The 22,781-nt window shown below is 40.7% G+C and overlaps 2 protein-coding genes across 3 annotated transcripts in view; both read right to left on the bottom strand.

Annotated features, from left to right (window-relative positions):
* Nucleotides 1–1,301, bottom strand: part of ZC2HC1B (zinc finger C2HC-type containing 1B) — a 65,605-nt gene extending 64,304 nt beyond the window's left edge. The window contains exon 1 of the mRNA XM_025384083.1: nt 986–1,301. Within this exon, the coding sequence (XP_025239868.1) occupies nt 986–1,013 (28 nt within the window). The 5' untranslated portion in view covers nt 1,014–1,301. The remainder of the gene's footprint in view (nt 1–985) is intronic.
* Nucleotides 1,302–1,737: 436 nt separating this feature from the next.
* Nucleotides 1,738–22,203, bottom strand: LTV1 (LTV1 ribosome biogenesis factor). 2 transcript variants are annotated; one of them, XM_025384081.1, is made up of 11 exons: nt 21,997–22,203; nt 20,859–20,990; nt 19,269–19,442; nt 14,865–14,952; nt 8,180–8,321; nt 7,624–7,879; nt 4,781–4,908; nt 3,308–3,447; nt 2,658–2,710; nt 2,267–2,467; nt 1,738–2,136 (listed from the first exon to the last, which is right to left on the bottom strand). In XM_025384081.1, the coding sequence occupies exons 1-11, from the start codon at nt 21,997–21,999 to the stop codon at nt 2,026–2,028; spliced, it is 1,428 nt and encodes a 475-aa protein (XP_025239866.1). In that variant the 5' UTR covers nt 22,000–22,203; the 3' UTR covers nt 1,738–2,025. The 2 variants fall into 2 exon arrangements, with proteins under 2 accessions (XP_025239866.1, XP_025239867.1); XM_025384082.1 differs by having other exon boundaries at nt 1,744–2,136; nt 8,041–8,321.
* Nucleotides 22,204–22,781: the final 578 nt, after the last annotated feature.

Below are 22,781 nucleotides of genomic sequence, written 5' to 3'. Positions count from 1 at the left end.
CAGAGGTTGTGGAGAACATAAACCAGGGAGGGCAGGTCAAGGATGCAAGGGAGGGATGCATGCAGTATTTTTAAATACAAGCTCAGGGAATAGCCTATAGTGAAGGTGACAGCTGAGCACCAACCATGAGGAAGGTCTGTCTGCAGTGAGAGCACTTCCAGGGAACAGCAAGTACCAAGATTCTCATTTAAAGTGGTACTTACCACAACAGTGATAGTATCGCTAGTTACATTTCGTTGCACCTATCCTGCCTCCTCAGACCATGTGGCTCCTGAAAGCAAAAACCCTCTGATCTCTTGGGCTCCCAACATTTAACACGGAGCTTTTATGATCAGTTCCCAATCATCATTTATAGATTTTTAGACAACAAAGATATCAGAAAATTCATTTAAAGTATCATGAATTTGTTCTTCAGAATAAAATTAAAATATTTAAGTTTGGAGTATAATCTGCCTAAATCACAATATGTTTCATCAAGACTCATGGCCTAGTCTTTTTCTCTTAATTGCAAAATATATAATATATGGATTTAAACAAAGTGAGGTAAAGTTAGCACCTCATAACACAGAATTTCAGTAACATGACAAAGGAACATCCAATGCCTTTAAGACTCTTGCTGTTTTTGAGAATCTTCAGTTGAGACAGCTATCAAAATAAATGGCCAATCCTTTTAGTACTTACGTTCTCAATATTGACATAAACCATCATCTGACCCTTTACTTCACAGGCTGGCATTTAAACACATTCTCTCCCGTATCCTACTTCTGCAATGACAAGCTCCAGTTAAGATTTTTTTCTAGCCTATGTTGGTAGAATACCTAATGCCATCAGTTTTGACAACTCTTTAAAAATCCTACAGTACTTAGATTTAAACAGATCACACATGGTAGAACAAGCTAATACCTACCAGCTTTGGAAAAGCCATAAGCAAATGATTACAGATGAAGGCAATTTTCTAATAATTTAGATATCAAGTGCAGCTCACCTGCCAAAAATGGTTCTGCCCCAGCCATTCTGTTCCTAACTCAGAGCAACAGTGTTCACAGATTTTTACAGCTTAGTCTAGATAACAACATACTAGACAAGAACATAAACCAGGGCCACTAATCTGTTGCAAGAAGTCACAGTTTACCAAATAATCAACAACTGTGATGATGTCATTGCCTAAACCTTGAAAAAGTTTGAATCAGTTAAAACAAAAATCAACTCATCAAAAACAGGGAAAGTTTTCAACTATGTATTTTAATCAAGTATGAATGGTTCCAAGGATTAACTAATGTTGAAAAGGCAAACTCTCCAGTTTAAACTGAAATAAATACATCTGATTTTGACCTAGGGACTCACTGAAGCTAAATAAGTTTTCTTACTTCCTTGACTATTCTGTTTCCTGCCTTCACTGTTCCTAAATCCCAAAAGCAAGTCATCCAGTAATATAACAGGAAATATGAATCTTAAGAACCTTAATATTCAGTTTTACCACCCTTTTGATATAGTCCTTTGTATACAGCAAGGGAAAACTTAGCTTCCTAACAGTGGAAACTTCTCAGAAAAACTCATCTTACACTAAACAGAATAAAGTCAGCATTTCAAAATTGAGTTTAACCAGGCCACATTTCTATTTACAGCAAATTAAACCACGTAATTCCTGAAAAGGCATGGAGAGGATTCAAAGAAATATTTGAAAACATCTGCAAAAAACAACTATGACAACCATACAAATAAATGAATACAATTCCATTCAAGTTATGAAGATATTTTCCTTTAATTTATCCAAACATTTCACATTCATGAAGTCATTTATTTCAGAGCAAATGTAAGCTTAAAATATTAAAAATTAAAACATTACAGTATTTACAAGACAGCTGGCAGGGGACACTTGCTGGTATAAAAATAATACAAATACTGTATTTTCTTCTTATCTGCCAGTAAAATGGCAAACAGTTTTGTCTTTCTGAAGGTTCTAGTCAATGACTAAAGATAATGAAGAGCCCCTAATAAAGTGCCTTGCCCTGTATGCTCTACTGTCTATAGCTTTAGTCCCTCAACATTCTTCTTCAAGTTCTGCAGCTCTTTTTCTTGCCTTCTTTTCTCCAGTTTAAATGCTAACTTGTTAGCTTTCTTCTCCATTCTTCGTTCCTGTTGTAAGTACAAGAATATACTTGTATTACTCATATCTTTAACCTGATACAGGCTGCTTTTACAAAATTCCCCTAATTTCCCCTCCACCAGCTCTTTGTAAATCTCACATTTGAAAAATATTTTTTACCTTGCGCTCTTCTTTGATAGCTTGCTTTCTTGCTCTTTTATCTTCTTTGCTTTCGTTTTTAGAACGTGGCTGGGTTGATACTTTAGGAAGGTCACTGCCATTAATCATCTGTATTCTTTCAGCTTGCTTTGCTGTGAGTCCTTGCTTTGGTAAGACATTGAGAGGTATTCCTGTTTTAGAAGATATTCGAATTTGTTTGGGCTGAAATACAGATAAAATGGTACTAGAGTTATTTCTCATTCCTATTAAAAAATAGCACATTAATGGCATACTGTTGCTGCTTTTCCTAATATCACTGCTAGCCACAAAGATAAAAAGTTACTGAGCGAAAATGTGTACTCTATTTTTTAGGCACTTCATCCTTCAAATAGCTTAGCACACTAGGACTTACCTTTGGTTGATACTTGATAAGCTGTGGATGGTTATATAAATTTGAGTATGTACCTAAAAAAACAAATAAAAGTCATGTATCAATAAGCACACTTTCAGTTCCACCAAGCATTACTGAATTCCTACTATATTTCTGACCTTGTGTTTTCATAGTGCAAAATAACATTAGAGTCTCTGATCAATGTTTTATAAATTGCTTACAACTCAATATTGGAATATTACTCTTTCAAATAATTTTTCACCAATTTCCTAAAAGCGTAACTCTTATTAAAATATATGTATTTTTTCAAAGTTGATATATGTTTTTTTTTTTTTTTAGAGTTTCGCTCTTGTTGCCCAGGTTGGAGTACAATGGCGTGATCTCGGCTCACTGCAACCTCCACCTCCCGAGTTCAAGCTATTCTCCTGCCTCAGCCTCTCGAGTAACTGGGATTACAGGTGCCCGCCGCCATGCCTGGCTAATTTTTGTATTTTTAGTAGAGACGGGGTTTCACCATGTTGGCCAGGCTGGTCTTGAACTCCTGACATCAGGTGATCCACCTGCCTCAGCCTCCCAAAGTACTGGGATTACAGGCATGAGCCACCGCACCCAGACTAAAGTTGATATACTTTAATACTTTAAAATTACTATCATAAAGTGAATATACTTACTACAAATAGATTCACAATCCCACTTCTCTTTGGCTTCTTCAAGGACTACAGTAATCATTTCTTCCTCCTCAGACTCATCAAACTCATTCATTGGCAGGTCTTGATCCTCCAAGGGTTCAAGAGTATTCAATTTTACACAACTTTTGGATGAGTTTTTAAAAGTGAAGACCGAGAGGGGGGAAAATGACCTCTTATTATACTATGTCACTAAAACTGCAATTTCTAGCTGTGGGAAAAAACCAGTGTTTTAAAATGCACATATTCCAGTGACCTATCTGTCATTTTCTGTCAAACTCTGTTCTACCCAGCACTGCCTTTTCCCTCCAGTGAGTTTTGGATATTCACTTAGCTGATAGGAAGGTAACATCTAGCTGTGTCTTTCCAAGGCAGCTTCCTAAGAAAACAGGTTTTTAAAGCCTAAAAAAGCATAACTCATCTGTCTCTGCGAAGTATTCAAATATTTTACTCAAACTATACAGCTCCTTGTCCTGCTATGGGATCTATATATTATAGTGATCATGGAACATCAGACCTTTCTAGCAGATTTGAACACTTCATCAGTTTCTCTCAGAGGAGAGTCACCTTGATGTGGATGCTGATTTGCCAAAATAACCAGCTGGTCAGTTCCTCTAATCTAGCTGGAGAGACAAATTCTTATCTTTCCGCGAGATGTAAATACCTACTTCTCAAAACACCTGGCATTTCAGAAAGATGAAAAGAGCATATACTTGGAATAATTCTTCAGCCCAAAGACTAGAAATATCATCTTATTTCCCAAGGGGAATGTGTCCCTTTATTTCTTTAACTTTTAAGCAAAATAAAAGTAAAAAAAATTAAAAATGGGCTGGGCGCGGTGGCTCACGCCTATAATCCCAGCACTTTGGGAGGCCGAGGCGGGCATATTACATGGGGTTGAGTTTGAGACCAGCCTGGCCAACATGGTGGAACCCTGTCTCTACTAAAAATACAAAAATTAGCTGGGCATGGCGGCATGCCCCTGTAATCACATCGGCTCAGGAGGCTGAGGCAGGAGAATCACCTGAACCTGGGAGGTGGAGGTTGCAGGTGAGCTGAGATCACACCACTACATTCCAGCCTGGGCAACAGAGCAAGACTCCATCTCGAAAAAAAAAAAAAAAATTAAAAAACGAAACACATTCTACCACGACTCTTCTCAAGTCAAAGGTATGGAAAAAGTGGCTCCTCGTATATTCCCATTACATTCTACTTCAGAATGCTTAACACCAAAATGTAGGCAAAACAGATGAGCTATACATGAGCCAAAGTTTATGGAAAATGTACCACTTTCTTTTTTCCCCCCTCCTATCTTTTTTTTTCCTTTTTCATTTTCTTAATATGGATTTTGACTAGGTTAATTTTTTCCTCAATTCAGTTATACTATGGACCTTTCTTTGGAATTTTTTCTTTTTTAAAAAAAAGAACAGATAAACAAGGAAAGAAAAGTCACTGTACTTCTCTGCCTTTTCTTTATAGTAGTCATTCAAAACTTCCTGTAAGCGATTGCTGTCCACTTGAATAGAACCTTCCAATTCTGCATTATCCAGAGCTCCAATTTCATCATCATCATATTGCTCATAAAACTTGAATATAAACAGAGAAAAGATACCATGAAAAGCAAATGTACTCAGTAAGACTACATATTTAAAATTTTTTTTACATTAATTTTATTCTTACACAATAGTTATTTAGGTACTATCACAATTACCATTAAAATATTAGTAGGGATTTAATGCAATAGGATGTGGAAGATATTTCTGCTCAGTACTTTAAGACTTACATTTAGACTAAAAATAGGCTTCCATTTAACATGTAAATGAAAGGCATTATTCTACTTAGCTTGGAGAACAAAATGTTAGGCAGCACAGATTACATCAAAACATTTTTTAAGATACTTTTTCTTTTAAATATCTCACTGTCTCCAAGCCTGGAGTACAGTGGTGCGACCATAGTTCACTGCAGCCTCAAACTCTCAGGCTCAAGTGATCCTCCCTCCTCAGCCTCTGAAGCATTGGGACCACAGGCACATGCCACCACACCCAGCTATTTTTTTTATTTTTGTTAATAGAAACAGGCTCGGCCGGGCGCGGTGGCTCAAGCCTGTAATCCCAGCACTTTGGGAGGCCGAGACGGGCGGATCACAAGGTCAGGAGATCGAGACCATCCTGGCTAACACGGTGAAACCCCGTCTCTACTAAAAAATACAAAAAACTAGCCGGGCGCAGTGGCGGGCGCCTGTAGTCCCAGCTACTCGGGAGCCTGAGGCAGGAGAATGGCGTGAACCCGGGAGGCGGAGCTTGCAGTGAGCTGAGATCCGGCCACTGCACTCCAGCCTGGGCGGCAGAGCGAGACTCCGTCTCAAAAAAAAAAAAAAAAAAATAGAAACAGGCTCTGCATTGCTCAAGACGGTCTCAAACTCCTGGGTTCAAGTGATCCACCTGTTTCGGCCTCCCACAGTTCTGGGATTACAGGCATGGGCCACTATGCCCAGCCTGAAGATATTTTCAAATTCCTTAGTTACGCAAACTAAAAGATTGTGCAACTGAAAATTCTCCCACTAATGTACATATTTCGTTCTTGTCTAGACAATAATTATTATATTATGCAAATGGTGTTGACACTGTTAAGCTTTGACAAAGAGTAAATGGGGGGGATATATCTCCTGAAGTGTGAGATGTGTAGCAACAATTTGCTTCTCCCTCAAGAGAAGAGGGAAAATAGTATTAGCTGAGAAGGTAGCAAGGTAAGAGCCTTTATTTTAGATTCACCTTGAAGGAAACTATTCCTTCATTCATTTATCATTTATGGAACACTTTAAACTTCTACTACATGCCAAGACACCATTTTAGGCTTTTGGATGTATCCGTGAGCAAAATACAAAAAACTCTGTCCTTGGGGAATTCACATTCTAATCTGAGACAAATCTACATGACACACACAATAAAGAAGCACAACATTAGACATGATGTTAGGAGGTGTTATGTGCTACAGAACAACAGGATAGGTGGGATTAAAAATCTTATAAACAGTCTATAGGTTGGGATCACAAACCCTGGAGCTAATCTGTTACAACAGAACCAAATACAGTATATGAAAATTCAAACTTTCAAAAGCGTCTTATACTCTACTTCCATTATGTTCCTCAGTGTTAGTTATGTCTGAAAACTCCAGATGAGAAATGGAAAGAAATGGAATTTTGATGTGCTCAATGAGGCCAATACTTCAGAAATACAACATCTTACGGATTACTGTTGGAGAAATTGAGAATCAGGATGTCAGAATTCAAGGGGGACAATAAGAATGTTTGATCAGCCAACTCCTTTTGACCTATACACATTCTTTCCAGAATCAAAACTAGGGTGACTGGCCTCACAGAGTGCGTAAAGGGAAAACAACAATAAGTAGGGTGCTTTTATACTCTGTTTTAATAAAGAGATACGTTGTTTTCAACACTCAAAAGTTTTAGCTTTGGGTCCCAATCTCTCTTTTTAAAAAAATTTAAAAAACAAAAAAACAAGGCACACAGCAAGGCACCAAACATCTACTTAGCTCACAGGCGGATTGGCTGACTTGGCCAGAGGATGGTCCAGCTTCCAGATCCACCTCAACCCACTTGGCTTCATCAAGGTCCTCTACTGGATTGCTTCTATCTTTAGATTCACCTTGAAGGAAACTATTCCTTCATACATTTCTCATTTATGGAACACTTTAAACTTCTACTACATGCCAAGACACCAGTTTAGGCTTTTGGATGTATCCGTGAGCAAAATACAAAAAAACTCTCTGTCCTTGGGGAATTCACATTCTAATCTCAGACAAATCTATATGACACACACAATAAAGCAGCACAACATTAGACATGATGGGGGTTTTCAGGACCACTTCTTGGGGGTTTTAAGGGCCAAACAGAAACTCAAGTGAGTTGTCCTACCACAATTACTGAGAATAAAACGATTATAACTACTTTTGGTTATCCATTCAGGTTGAATGAGACGTCATTTGGGCCACCTCCAGGTGTAAGCGTGTGATATAAATTGGAAAAGTCACATCCTCCTAGGCGATTACTCTTCTTCTGCACAGTTCTATGCTCCGTTTCCAGTCTTTGTGCTCCTGTACTGCACTGATACCCTTCTGCTTTATGCTGGCTACATGAACCTATAGCTGGATAGTTGTAAATTTCCTATGATTGACTTTGTGGTTGGTGAGCACTTCAACCTGGGCTAAAGTTGACAGGTATTAAAAAATATATAGATATATCATAAGATAGTACTAAAGCATCCCTTATTTGGGGACCTTACCTTCTCAAACCTCTCATCATGTAGGGTCAGCTGTTCATTTCTCCTCATGACTGAGGAAGTCATCGAATACTCGGTGAAGCGACTTTTTGTTTCCTCACTCCAGAACAAGTGATCTGCTATAGCTCTGTGGGTTTTTCTGGGCACAGACATACGATCTTCATCTGACAATAGGCCTGCAGAGTCACAGTCATCACTGCTATCTCCCTTCTCATCATCCACATCTTCCCACTCGCTGTCATCTTCATTCTCAGATTTCCTAAAGTAAAGGTCATAAATTACCTACCAAAACAACTTAAAAAGTAACAGAACAAAATCACTTTACACAAGTAAAACCGGAAGGTATTTCAGGAAAGGTTCTTGTCTAGGCAGGAGGGTGTCTGATCAACCCAGTTTGGTAGGAAAAGCAATAAATTTCACATTTTCTGCTCTAAAATACAGAAGTCTCAGATTAAATGCTCTTGAAGGTCTCTTCCAACTGTAACGTTCTATGGTTACCATCCCACTGAAGCAGTAACACTTAGGTCATCATCTCTGCTTTGAAACAAACCACACATACTGTATATCCCTTCCCTCTTCCTCTCCTGTTGACTTATTGGCCTGAAGAATAAAGTCATCCTCAAGCAGATTATCTGGATCATCAAAGTCAAAATCATCATCAAGAGCTGCAACAATGTCAGGATCAAAATCCAGTCGAGGTCCTAAAAGGAAAACAAAAATTGAGCAACAATTCCCAAGGTAGCAACAATTCATTCATATAAGGACCTATGATAGCAAGAGTCTATTAATATATTGAGGATAAAAGAATGATTAAGAACTAAGTTCAGTCTAGTGAAGAATAAAGAGTGATCATGCCAAGACAAAAAAAAAAAAAAAATGCTGCCTCAGCCCCGAGGGACTTATAAATAAAACTCCCATCTCCCTGGGACAGAGCACCTGGGGGAAGGGGCGGCTGTGGGCGCAGCTCCAGCAGACTCAAACCTTCCTGCCTGCTGGCTCTGAAGACAGCAGCAGATCTCCCGGCACAGTGCTCGAGCTCTGCTAAGGGACAGACTGCCTCCTCAAGTGGGTCCCTGACCCCTATGCCTCCTGCCTGGGAGACACCTCCCATCAGGGGTCGACAGACACCTCACAGAGGAGAGCTCTGGTTGGCATCTGGCGGGTACCCCTCTGGGACAGAGCTTCCAGAGGAAGGAACATGCAGCAATCTTTGCTGTTCTGCAGCCTCCGCTGGTGATACCCAGGCAAACAGGGACTGAAGTGGACCTCCAGCAAACTCCAGCAGATCTGCAGCAGAGTGGTCTGTTAGAAATAAACCTAACAGAAAGGAATAGCATCAACATCAACAAAAAGGACGTCCACACAGAAACCCCATCTGAAAGTCACCAACAACAAAGACTAAAGGTACATAAATCCAAGAAGATGAGGAAAAACCAGCAGAAAAAGGCTGAAAATTCCAAAAACCAGAATGCCTCTTCTCTTCAAAGGATCACACCTCCTCGCCAGCAAGCGAACAAAACTGGATGGAAAATGAGTCTGACGAACTGACAGAAGTATGCTTCAGGAGGTGGGTAATAACAAACTCCTCCGAGCTAAAGAAGCATGTCCTAACCCAATGCAAGGAAGTTAAAAACTTTGAAAAAAGGTTAGAGGAATTGCTAACTAGAATCACCAGTTTAGAGAAGAACATGAATGATGTGACGGAGCTGAAAAACACAGCAAGAGAACTTTGTGAAGCACACACAAATAACAATAGCCGAGTGGAAGAGAGGATATCAGCGATTCAAGATCAACTTAATGAAATAAAGCGTGAAGACAAGATTAGAGAAAAAAGAATGAAAAGGAATGAACAAAGCCTCCAAGAAATATGGGACTATGTGAAAAGACCAAACCTACGTTTGACTGATGTACCTGAAAGTGACGGGGAGAATGGAACCAAGTTGGAAAACACTCTGCAGGATATTATCCAGAACTTCCCCAACCTAGCAAGGCAGGCCAACATTCAAATTCAGGAAATACAGAGAATGCCACAAAGATATTCCTTGAGAAGAGCAACCCCAAGACACATAATTGTCAGATTCACCAAGGTTGAAATGAAGAAAAAAATGTTAAGGGCAGCCAGAGAGAAAGGTCAGGTTACCCACAAAGAGCAGCCCATCAGACTAACACCAGATCCCTCGGCAGAAACCCTACAAGCCAGAAGAGAGTGGGGGACAATACTCAACATTCTTTTTTTTTTTTTTTTTTTTTTTTTTTGAGACGGAGTCTCGCTCTGTCGCCCAGGCTGGAGTGCAGTGGCGTGATCTCGGCTCACTGCAAGCTCCGCCTCCCGGGTTCACGCCATTCTCCTGCCTCAGCCTCCCGAGTAACTGGGACTACAGGCGCCCACAACCGCGCCCGGCTAATTTTTTTTTGTATTTTTAGTAGAGACGGGGTTTCACCGTGGTCTCGATCTCCTGACCTTGTGATCCGCCCGCCTCGGCCTCCCAAAGTGCTGGCTGGGATTACAGGCGTGAGCCACCGCGCCCGGCCTCAACATTCTTAAAGTAAAGAATTTTCAACCCAGAATCTCATATCCAGCCAAACTAAGTTTCATAAGTGAAGGAGAAATAAAATCCTTTCCACACAAGCAAATGCTAAGAGATTTTGTCACCACCAGGCCTGCCTTAGAAGAGCTCCTGAAGGAAGCACCAAATATGGAAAGGAAAAACTGGTACCAGCCACTGCAAAACATACCAAAGAGTAAAGACCATCAATACTATGAAGAAACTGCATCAAATAACAGGCAAAATAACCAGCTAGCATCATAATGACAGAATCAAACTAACACATTACAATATTAACCTTAAATGTAAATGGGCTAAATGCCCCAACTAAAAGACACAGATTGGCAAACTGGATAAAGAGTCAAGACCCATCAGTGTGCTGTATTCAGGAGACCCATCTCATGTGCAAAGACACATATAGACTCAAAATAAAGGAATGGAGGTTATTTACCAAGCAAATGGAAAGCAAAAAACAGCAAGGGTTGCAATCCTAATCTCTGATAAAACAGACTTTAAACCAACAAAGATAAAAAAACACAAAGAAGGGCATTACATAATGGTAAAGGGAATAATGCAACAAGAAAAGCTAACTATCCTAAATATATATGCACCTAATATGGGAGCACCCAGATTCATAAAGCATGTTCTAAGAGACCTACAAAGAGACTTAGACTCCCATATAATAATAATGGGAGACTTTAACACCCCGTTGTCAATATTAGACAGATCAACGAGACAGAAAATTCACAGGGATCTTCAGGACTTGAACTCAGCTCTGGACCAAGTGGACCTTATAGACAGCGACATAACTCTCCACCCCAAATCAACAAAATATACATTCTTCTCAGCACCACATCACACTTATCCTAAAATTGACCATGTAACTGAAGTAAAACACTCCTCAGCAGATGCAAAAGAACGGAAATCATAACAGTCTCTCAGACCACAGTGCAATCAAATTAGAACTCAGGATTAAGAAATCCACTCAAAATTGCACAACTACTTGGAAATTGAACAACCTGCTCCTGAATGACTACTGAGTAAATAACAAAATTAAGGTAGAAATAAATAAGTTCTTTGAAACCAATGAGAACAAAGATACAACATACCAGAATCTCTGGGACACAGCTAAAGCAGTGTTTAGGGTGAAATTTATAGCACTAAATTCCCACAGGAGAAAGCAGGAAAGATCTAAAATCGACACCCTAACATCACAATTAAAAGAATTAGAGAAACAAGAGCAAACAAATATAAAACCTAGTAGAAGACAAGACATAACTAAAACACAGCAGAATTGAAGTAGATAGAGACACAAAAAAACCCTTCAAAAAAACCAATGAATCCAGGAGCTGGTGTTTTGAAAAGATCAACTGCTAGTCAGACTAATAAAAGAAAAGAGAGAAGAATCAAATAGACACAACAAAAAATGATAAAGTGGATTTCACCACTGATCCCACAGAAATAAAAACTACCATCAGAGAATACTATATAACACCTCTATGCAAATAAACTAGAAAATTAGAAGAAATGGATAAATCCCTGGACATATACACCCTCCCAAGACTAAACCAGGAAGAAGTCGAATCCCTGAATAGACCAATAACAAGTTCTGAAATTGAGGCAGTAATAGCCTACCAACCAAAAGAGAAGCCCAGGACCAGACAGATTCACAGCCAAATTCCACCAGAGGTACAGAGAGGAGTTGGTACCATTCCTTCTGAAACTATTGCAAACAATAGAAAAAGAGGGACTCCTCCCTAACTCATTTTATGAGGCCAGCATCATCCTGATACCAAAACCTGGCAGAGACACAACAAAAAAAGAAAATTTCAGGACAATATCCCTGATGAACATCAATGTGAAAATCGTCAATAAAAAACTGGCAGAACGAATCCAGCAGCATATCAAAAAGCTTATCCACCACAATCAAGTCGGCTTCATCCCTGGGATACAAGCCTGGTTTAACGTAATCCATTACATCAACAGAACCAATGACAAAAACCACATGATTATCTCAATAGATGCGGACAAGGCCTTCAATAAAATTCAACACCCCTTTCAAGCTAAAAACTCTCCATAAACTAGGTATTGATGGAACACATCTCAAAATAGTAAGAGCTATTTATGACAAACCCACAGCCAATATCATACTGAATGGGCAAAAGCTGGAAGCATTCCTTTGAAAATTGGCATAAGACAAGGATGCCCTCTCTCACCACTCCTATTCAACATAGTATTGGAAGTTCTGGAGGGCAATCAGGCAAGAGAAAGAAATAAAGGGTATTCAAATAGGAAGAGAGGAAGTCAAATTGTCTCTGTTTGCAGATGACATGACTGTCTATTTAGAAAACCCCATCATCTCGGCCCAAAATCTCCTTAAGCTGATAAGCAACTTCAGCAAAGTTGTATTCTCAGGATACAAAATCAATGTGCAAAAATCACAAGCATTCCTATACACCAATAATAGACAAACAGAGAGCCAAATCATGAGTGAACTCCCATTCACAATAGCTACAAAGAGAATAAAATAGGCATACAACTTACAAGGGATGTGAAGGACCTCTTAGAGGAGAACTACAAACCACTGCTCATTAGAGAAATGCAAATCAAAACCACAAGGAGATACCATCTCACGCCAGTTAGAATGGCAATCATTAAAAAGTCAGGAAACAACAGATTCTGGAGTGGATGTGGAGAAATAGGAACGCTTTTACATTGTTGGTGGGAGTGTAAATTAGTTCAACCATTGTGGAAGACAGTGTGGTGATTCCTCAAGGATCCAGAACCAGAAACACCATTTGACCCAGCAATCCCATTACTGGGTATATACCCAAAGGATAAGAAATCATTCTACTATAAAGACACATGCACAAGTAGGTTTACTGCAGCACTGTTCACAATAGCAAAGACTTGGAACCAGCTTAAATGTTCATCAATGATAGACTGGATAAAGAAAATGTGGCACACACCATGGAATACTATGCAGCCACAAAAAAGGATGAGTTCATGTCCTTTGCAGGGACATGGATGAAGCTGGAAACCATAATTCTCAGCAAACTAACACAGGAACAGAAAACCAAACACTGCATGCTCTTACTCATAAGAGGGAGTTGAACAATTGAGAACACATGGACACAGGGAGGGGAACATCACACACTGGGACCTGTTGGGGGATGGGGGGGCTAGGGGAGGGACAGCATTAGGAGAAATGCCTAATGTAGATGATGGGTTGATGGATGCAGCAAACCATGACATGTGTATACCTATGTAACAAACCTGCACATATATCCCAGGACTTAAAGTATAACTAAAAAAAAAAAAAAAAAAAGAAAAGAAAAAAGAAATGATGCTTCTCCTTTTAATATCCACTGGTAAAAATACTGTTCCATTATACATCTATAATGTTCAACTTTGTCTAGCATAATTCAAAGGTTTTGTCTGCAGGAAGAAACTGGGCTTTAAATTCACCTGTTAAAAGTAACTCAAATGAACAATTTTTAGACTGTTATACTTTCAGTCTTTTCTGACTATGAGATTTTAATAAATATCTACCTGTTTCTTCAGATATATTCTTCCATCTATAAAAATACTAGGCTGACTCTAGGCACACTGCTTAGGAGTTAGCCCGGCTCCACAAGGAGAAAATGAAAACAAACAACAACAACAAAACTCAAGTTCAAGACAAACTTTCAACTCCAAATTTATCATCTGACATGGCCTCCAACACCCTCTGCTACATGGCCATTGCTTAACCCTCCGGCCTCATTTCTTTTTAATCCATACCCTTCCTTCTGGGCCTGCTAAAATGTGTACAGTTACCTATATTCATGTTCTGTTACCTTAGCACATACAGTCCACTGTCTGGAACATCCTCTTGTCCCCACCCCTCCCCTCCTTCTTCTATCTACCTAACTTTTACTTAAGAAACAAACTAGACATCACCTCCTTTAGAAAGCCTTGCTCAACTCTGTGAGGCTGGGTTTGGTACTGCTCATCCCACTAGTATTATCTATCTATACTGTAATTTACCATTTATTGTTTATTTTTCCCAAACGAGGTAAATTTTTGGGTCAGAGACTATGCTTTATTCTGTTTTAACCCAAGGCCCTGCCACACAGACAGCGGCAACTCAAAAATCTGTAGAATAAATTAATGAATGAATGTCACAGGACAGGTGTTAGTTAATAATTAAGGCAACTCAGGAGAAAATACCAACACCACTTCTGTGAACTTTTGTGTTTGTTCTGAAATACAATGTTGGTACTAAAAATTAAAAACAAAAATATTCCCCCAATATATGTGTAGATGGTAAAATGAACTTCTATAAAAATACCTGTATGCTCTTGGGAGAAACTCTGAAAGACAACAGATTATTTTGCAAAATTACACTACAAGTAATGAATAATGAACACCACTATGTTTGTAAGAGGTTACGTGAAGGTTACAATTCCCCTACTCGATTACCAAGAATAGTTTCCCCACTTTCCTCTCCAAACAGGAACTCAAAAGATGCAAGGATATGATGGTAGGAATACAAAAATACAAAGATCACACTCATCCCTTCCTAATAATCCCTGATCTGAATTCCAGACATATCTCAATTGTTTCAATACTTTAATGGGGATAGAAAAATCCTACACCATTTATGTTTTGCAAAATACATTTATCCACATAAAAAGATAAAGGAATTAAAAATACCTGAAACTGGAGCTGCTTTATTTAACAATCCGACATCTTCCTCAAACTCTGAAGCAAACACTGATGAAGGCAACTTAATTCCAGTGCTCTTGAAAAAGAAATTGCACAATGGTTAGGTTTATTTGGAAATACTTCTTAACTAGTGTACTGGGTTGAAGTCCCCCCAAAATCAATGTCCATCCAGAACCTCAGACTGTGACCATATTTGAAATAGGGTCCTCTCTATAAGATGAGGTCTTACTGGACCATGGTCCTATAATGAGACCAACGAGGACAGAGACTCACAGGGGAGAATGCCATATGCAGATGACAGCAGACTGGAATGAGGCCTCTATAAGGCAAGGAACTCCAAGGAATGATCACTGGTAACCTTCAGAAGTTAGGAATGAGCCATGCAACAGCCTCTCCCTCTAAGTCCCCAAGAAAAAAACCAACCCTGCCGATACCTTCATTTCAAACTTCTGACCTCCAGAACCATGAAGGAAGAAATTTCTGTTGTTTTAAGTCACCTAGTTTGTGCTAATTTGTTACTGCAGTCCTAGGAAACTGTTACAACTACATTCTGTGTTCTCTCACCTGTGCTCCAGGTTGTATATATGTTAAACATGTGGCCGGGCACGGTGGCTCATGCCTGTAATCCCAGCACTTTGGGAGGCCGAGGCGGGTGGATCACCTGAGGTCGGCAGTTCAAGACCAGCCTGACCAACATGGAGAAACCCCGTCTCTACTAAAAATACAAAATTAGCCAGGCATGGTGGCACATGCCTGTAATCCCAGCTATTCGGGAGGCTGAGGCAGGAGAATCGCTTGAACCTGGGAGGCGGAGGTTGCGGTGAGCTGAGATCGCGCCACTGCACTCCAGCCTGGGCAAAAAGAGCGAAACTCCGTCTCAAAAAAAAAAAAACAAGTATATTCCATCGTAAACTCAAAAGCAACTCTTTAGAATACATCATAATGCTTTCTCTAGTAAATTATTCCATTTATTCCTCAGATCCCATGAGTTTTCACCATGTTTTAGCAAAAGAACGAAAACTAAGAAAGTTTAAATGGTCCACCCCCGAGAATGATCAGTAAGTGAGATTCTGGGATTCAAATCCCAGAGTTTCTTAACTCCACTTGCCTGAAGTTTCAAAACAAAATTAAACTTTTTCCTCTTAAACTAGAGATAACATCCTAATCTCTAGTAATGGCACAGCCCTTGTATGAATTGGCTATCTTAAATCCTTGGGTGGTTATAAATCATTTTGCTCTGTCCTATGTCCCCTAGAAATCTCTTTTTTTTTTTTTTTTTTTTGAGACGGAGTCTCGCTCTGTAGCCCAGGCTAGAGTGCAGTGGCCGGATCTTAGCTCACTGCAAGCTCCGCCTCCCGGGTTCACGCCATTCTCCGGCCTCAGCCTCCCGAGTAGCTGGGACNTTTTTTTTTTTTTTTTTGAGACGGAGTCTCGCTCTGTAGCCCAGGCTAGAGTGCAGTGGCCGGATCTTAGCTCACTGCAAGCTCCGCCTCCCGGGTTCACGCCATTCTCCGGCCTCAGCCTCCCGAGTAGCTGGGACTACAGGCGCCCGCCACCTTGCCCGGCTAGTTTTTTGTATTTCTTAGTAGAGACGGGGTTTCACCGTGTTAGCCAGGATGGTCTCGATCTCCTGACCTCGTGATCCACCCGTCTCGGCCTCCCAAAGTGCTGGGATTACAGGCTTGAGCCACCGCGCCCGGCCGAAATCTCTTACAGTGATTTCACTCTATTCTTTGGGGCATCATCTCATTTATAGTTAACCAAAACATAAATGACTGCAACCGCTCAGATAGCTAGTCTATATCCAGTATAACCTCCATACCCACGGCCAGATTAAGCTCCTTTAATAGTTTTATCATGTGACCTTCTTGAGTTTCTAACAGGTCTCAATTTTTCACTCTGTATTTAAGGCCCTGGTTCTCAAGGCCCTATAAAATCAAGGCCTACTCTGTGTATCCAAATTTCTCAGTTATTCTATACGACCATGCAAATCAAGTTCATTCCTCAGTCATGTAATAATGCAAAACACTTTACTTGGCATGCATGTGCCTGACACTGAACCACAATGCTAGCTGTCTCGGCACCCTGACTGAAAAAGTTCCTTCTCCTGTCAACAGTACCCACCGCTTGGTGGCCAGCTTAGTTCCTACCCTCCCACATGAAGCCCTTTCTGATCACTGTCCTAGAACTTCCCTTGTGTGAACTCCCCGCCTTCTTCACACAGTGCAATCTACTTAAACATGTGCTAGCCTACATTCTCTGACTGGTTCTTATGCTTGTTTCCTCTCCTTGACCAAACAGTTGATAATGTGAGGACAACCACCATGTGTTATTTATCTCTGTGCACCTTACCACCTGCCCTATCCTTAGCCCAGGAGGAGGCACAAAGCTGGAATGTGCATCCTCATTGGCTCACTGAGAAAGCTCTGAATTGGAAGCCTCTGAGGAGCGTGAGTAAAGGCTACATATGGCAGTGTACACACAGCAAGATGTTACGGCTTCCAAAATGAGTTTCTCAGTAGCATAAACATGGGCAAAGATTTGTTATTTTGCTATAGAGCACATTTTTAAGAAAACAGCTTTACTAAGACATCATTCACATACAATTCGCCTATTTAAAGTGTACAATTTAATGTTTTTTAAGTATATTACATTATTAATTACTTAAAATTATAGCAAAATCTACATAGTGTTTTAGCCTTTAGGCTTTTAAAAAGGTACCTTTGTGATATTTATCCTTAGAGGTTTGGGGTTAAACACAAGGTCAGCTTGTGTTAAATGAATTTACCTTTGTGAGATATTTTTCAAATCTTGAAAGAAAAGAATCACATACACGATTAGAGTTTAAAGAGGAATTACTTTTTTTTTTAGAGGAGTACTGTGTTTTCATTGGTTGCAGTAGTTCTCAACTACGTGGTGTTTGCCCAGCTACTTTCCACAATGGCACCACCCTCTTTCTTTCATGTCAAAATCAGGGCCTGCTCAAGCATCAATCATTTCTATGCTGCCTTTTTACACTGTCTCACACTGTTTCTAGGGGTTATTCATTATTTCTAATCTATTTGAATTTGGTGGTGTGTCACAAATTAAAGTAAAAAAAGTACATGGGACTAATCCATATTTTTTCATAGCTGTACAGAAAACCAACGACAATTTTGTTTTTAAATACAATTCAGTTGTCCCTGTAAACATCACTGAACTGTCCATTTAAGAGCCTTATCCTGTTAAAAAATCAATTAGTGATTGCTTTTACTCAAAATAAATTAAGGATTAAAAGTACTGGTCAATACAAGCCAGGCAAGACTTTACTAAGAATTTTCACCCTTAGATAAACAAGTTGAGCCACTATGGAACTCCTTCTCTCCCTCAATAGGTTATAGAAGGAAGTGAGCCAGTAAGTCCCTACTACCAATAAAGCCTTGAGGAAGAAGAAATAAAGAAGTTGGTTCTCTATGACAGAGATGTGATAGGATTTGGGGCGTTACAAAAGAGTCACAACCTAGTTAGTGAACAAGCAGCTGCAGTTACTACCTTTCTTTGGGATGATATCCTGAAACCGAACCTTTCTAAGTATCCTTAAGCAACCAGCTATTGCCTGTAAGAACTACAATCACATCTTCCCCAAGGAAAGGAATGCCTAGACCATGACAGAATTGGGGAATAAGGGGCAGGGTAAACTGGTGCCCTTTCTATCTCTTACCTTTTGTTTATAAACCTAATGAATGTCTCCTTTTTCTAAAGTGCTAGATGATATAAAAGTTTCCCACAGGGAAATTTACTCTACATCAAATTAAAAATAAGGTCACAAAGGCATACAACATGGGCATTCTTAACACAAACAAGAGAGAAAACAGAACTTAGACTAACAGCACTAATTTCATATAAAGATGTACTATCATTCGTGCTGAAAGAGAAGGTATTAAAGTGGACCGAACATTAGTTTACAAGACAGGAATGTTATTATCATCCACTCATTCTGTTTGCTTATGAGTAGCCTGCAGCTTTTACAAAAGTGTTAAAGATCTAAATATTCCACAAAAGTTAAGTCCTATCTTAGAACAGAGTTTATGATCCTGAAACAGTTATGCTGTTAACATGTAGAATGTCAGCTGCTTTTCTCCTATTGAAAAGTGCTGTCTAACATGGCCATGTCTATCAATCGAAAGTTCTAAACCTATAAAAAGGCTGTTGCGTTGACACCTGCCACCAGAGAAGAGGTGACCTATTCTCTCCTGATGGTACACACGTGCATACACATACATAATTTTAAGTGGAGGCATGGTCTATCTTTGTGCTCTTCATACAGACACCATTTCTTGCCCCAAACAGTTACCTTGATTTAAAAATGATTTCTTCACCCACTCCCACACTTAAATTGCTGAAAAGCCTTACTGGAATGACTAGCGATTCTTCTTTCTCTTCTCTCCGGTTGTGTGCACTGAAGGTACTTGAGGGAATAAGCTCTGAGGGCCCAGATGGTTCCTTCAGGTGCTGCAGGTAGTCATAGTCATCATCAAAGAACACTCCATACTTCCTCTGTTCTGCTCGCCTTTCCTCACTGTCTATCTATAAACAAAATGGAATTAGTACTTTCTTCACTGTTTATCTATAAACAAAATGGAATCAGTATGCCTTCCAAGGATAAGGCAAGGAAATATTACAATGAGTACAGCTTTCCAAGTAGGAAGCAGATGGCACATGAACATTTTGGCTGATGGGAAAAAGACAAAGAATTCTTGACAAACAGGAAATGTACAGCTTCAAAACCAGAGTGCTACATAACATTAAAATGGAATGAAAACATTCATGCTTTCAAAAGGGCAATAAAAATAAATAACAATTGCTCCTTCCGCTAGACATTTATGTGCAACATTCTGAGTCACGAAATATACATACAACTTATTTTATTGTCTATTTGGAGGGTTACAAGAAAAGACTTCGGGGGCCAGGTGCAGTGGCTCATGCCTATAATACCAGCACTTTGGGAGGCTGAGGTAGGACGATCACTTGAGCCTAGGAGTTCAAGACCAGACTGGACAACATAGTGAGACCTCGTTTCTACAAAACAGTTTTAAAAATCAGCCAGGCCCGGTGGCATGTGCCTATAGTACTGGCTACTCTGGAGGCTAAGGTGGGAGGATCGCTTGAGCCCAAGAGGTAGAAGCTGCAGCGAGCTGAGATGGAGCCACTTTGCATGCCAGCCTAGGCAACAGATATTTGGGTGCCTTAAAAGGTAAGTACAATTTCTTTTATTTATATGCAAAAAAAAAAAAACCTTCTCAACATACAATAAAACTAGCTTTACTGAAAAGCGAAACATGGCCCATGTCCCCCAATACTCTGTTTCCCAACACTCTGTTTCATAATATCTACACTTAATAAGTAGAGTCTAACATTAAGTGAATCTTTTCGAGGCTCCCTTGCAAAGTTCCCTGAGCTAACCAAGAAGCTCAGATATTTTACATTTCCTAAGATAAGCAACCACGAGGCAAAATGCAGTTTGTGGTTATAAAACAGCAGGATCTTAGAGAAAGCACAGTTTGAGCATTTACGGGTGCCCTAAATAACATCATGCCACATTGTAGCTGATGCTTTGGTAAATATTTACCATTATTCTACAAGATTTGCTCATTTAAACATCTCTAATAAAGATCTTTGTCTTCTCAACCAAAATAACATGAATGATGTAAAAATCAGCAAATTGTACTGAAAATTAACTTATAGATTATTTCCCAGAATATCAGTTATCTGAGAATAACAGCTGACTTAACAATTTATTGAAACTATTAACATGGCCCGGCGCGGTGGCTCATGCCTGTAATCCCAGCACTTTTGGGGGCCAAGCTGGGAGGACTACTTGAGCCCAGGAGTTCGAGACCAGCCTGGGCAACATGCCGAGACTATTTACTTAAGAAAAAGAAACAAACACACAAAAAACCTATTGTCTACCTACAAACTGACTGGCTAAAGAACAGGACCTACTTTTTGTGTGGGCAACAGAACCCTCTGGGGTGCAGTCTCATCTGCTGCTAAAGGATCTCGTTGGCTCCGGTGGACCAAGTGAAAAGACACAGCTTTCTTCTTCTCTATAAAGGGTTTTTTCTTCCTGTGAGGCTTCAAAGGAACAAAATCACAACAATTAGTTAAAACAAAACAAAACGACAGAGAACAATTCCATAGTTCACTCATCCATCTTTAGTAGTCATGTTAAAGATAAATACTTTTTAAAAATCTACACTTCTAGGGCAGGCAACATCAGCTGTGTTCTGTAGAATCCATACTTAACCTTCCGTCAACATACATTCCTTGAGCACCTACTTTGTGCCAGACCTTGTTATGGGAACTGAGAATACAGAAGTGGGAAAGTCAGATAAAGTCCCTGTTCTTAGCAAGAAAATCAAGATAATTTCCGGTGAAAATATGTAAGACAGTGACATGAAAATGACTTAAAAGCTACTTTACACTGGCTGCTCAGGGAAGGCCCCTGGCCGACTGAACCAGAATGACAAGAAGCCTGCCACAGCATAATCTGGAGTAGACAGCTCCACATAGGGCATCTACCAACCAGCAAATAAAATCACGATACAAAGAGCTAAAGTTTAATAAGATCCATCATCCACTTCTACATTCTTACTTCGCTATTCAATTTTGATTCTCTAAACTGTGAAACCAATTAAGTGGCTTTACTTTGGGCCCAACCTTATGCTCTCCCACAAGTTCCCTTTCTCAGAGCAAACAGACAGGCAGACACCTGCCACTCCAACGCTGAGGGAGACCAGCAGCTCCCTCTGCTCGACCCCAAGAAGCACAGGGTGGTGCGTTTGTGTCCGCAGTCACAAGCTTTTAGCTAACCGAAAGCGCACAGGGCTGCAGGCTCCCAGGGGTAAAAAGGAGGCCATTCTCCTCTCCGTGCCACATCCCAGGGAGGCTCGGCGGTGCGAGACTGTAACTAGCAAAGAATGCCCGGGGTGGTGAGGATGGCCCATTTCAGGGTGCTGTGCCGCAAGCAGCCTCCGGCACGACCTAGACCCAGGCCGCAGTACCCAAGGCATTACCGGAAGCAGCCTGGCCTCTGCAAAACCGCAGCGCCCGGCCGCCGAAACAAGTAAGGCTTGCTCACCATGCTGCAGCCGCGCGGCGCTCACCCCCAACAGAGGCGGCGAAGATACCCTCGAAGTCCAGCGGGGAGACCAAGGCCCAGCCCAAGGCCGCCTCTGTATGCCTCACCACACGTGCGACCCCAGCACCCGGCGATAACGTCACCCAGTCGGCCATGGAAATGGACCAATCGCCGAGGAGCTGATGGGTCGTGACCGGAAGTTACGTAACTCGCTGCGTCTACACGATCGCGGGAAGCTACCGGGAGGTGGGGCTAGCTTGGCTCCCACCCCTGAGCCGGCTGTGTTTTTCCGGCCTTTAGTCTCCCGCCGGGGAAAGGGAATGGCGTGGCTGCTTAGCGTTGAGGCGCCACAGAGGGGTTTCTGCCTGTGGCCGAACCTCCTTTTATAACTCCCTCTACGGAGATCAGAGGGGACGAATCTAGTATCGCCGTTGATTTGTGTCCCTTACCTATTCCCAACCATAAAACAAAGCCAGGGACACGGAAGGGAGGCGACCACCCCGCTGGGGTGCTGGGGGCGCCAAGTTTCAGGTTCCCTCTCCGGGTGGGGGCGGAGTTGGTTGCCGCAGCAACGGAGTCCGGGGCCTAGTTTTATAGACTGCATCAGACTTGATCAGGTTTTATTTTCCACTGCTTAATGAATTGCTTTCATGTGCCCTGTTAACCAAACCCCCGAGACTCTGTTAACTGTAGAGGCATTTGAACTAATAAAATATATTCAGAATCTCTGGTTTTTGGGTGTTAACTCTCTCCCACCGTTTAAACAAATAGGCTATAAGCACGCA

Source organism: Theropithecus gelada, chromosome 4 (assembly GCF_003255815.1).
Source record: "Theropithecus gelada isolate Dixy chromosome 4, Tgel_1.0, whole genome shotgun sequence".
NCBI lineage: Eukaryota > Metazoa > Chordata > Mammalia > Primates > Cercopithecidae > Theropithecus > Theropithecus gelada.
This window is presented reverse-complemented; position numbering and strand designations above follow the sequence as displayed.

What these genes read in the sequence shown, in the direction of transcription:
- LTV1 (XM_025384081.1), bottom strand. An exon ending in ATGATGAGAGGTTTGAGAAG is followed by an intron (nt 4,909 to 7,623) that starts GTAAGGTCCCCA and finishes TTTATATTCAAG; the next exon opens with TTTTATGAGCAATATGATGA. An exon ending in CTATCAAAGAAGAGCGCAAG is followed by an intron (nt 2,137 to 2,266) that starts GTAAAAAATATT and finishes TACTTACAACAG; the next exon opens with GAACGAAGAATGGAGAAGAA.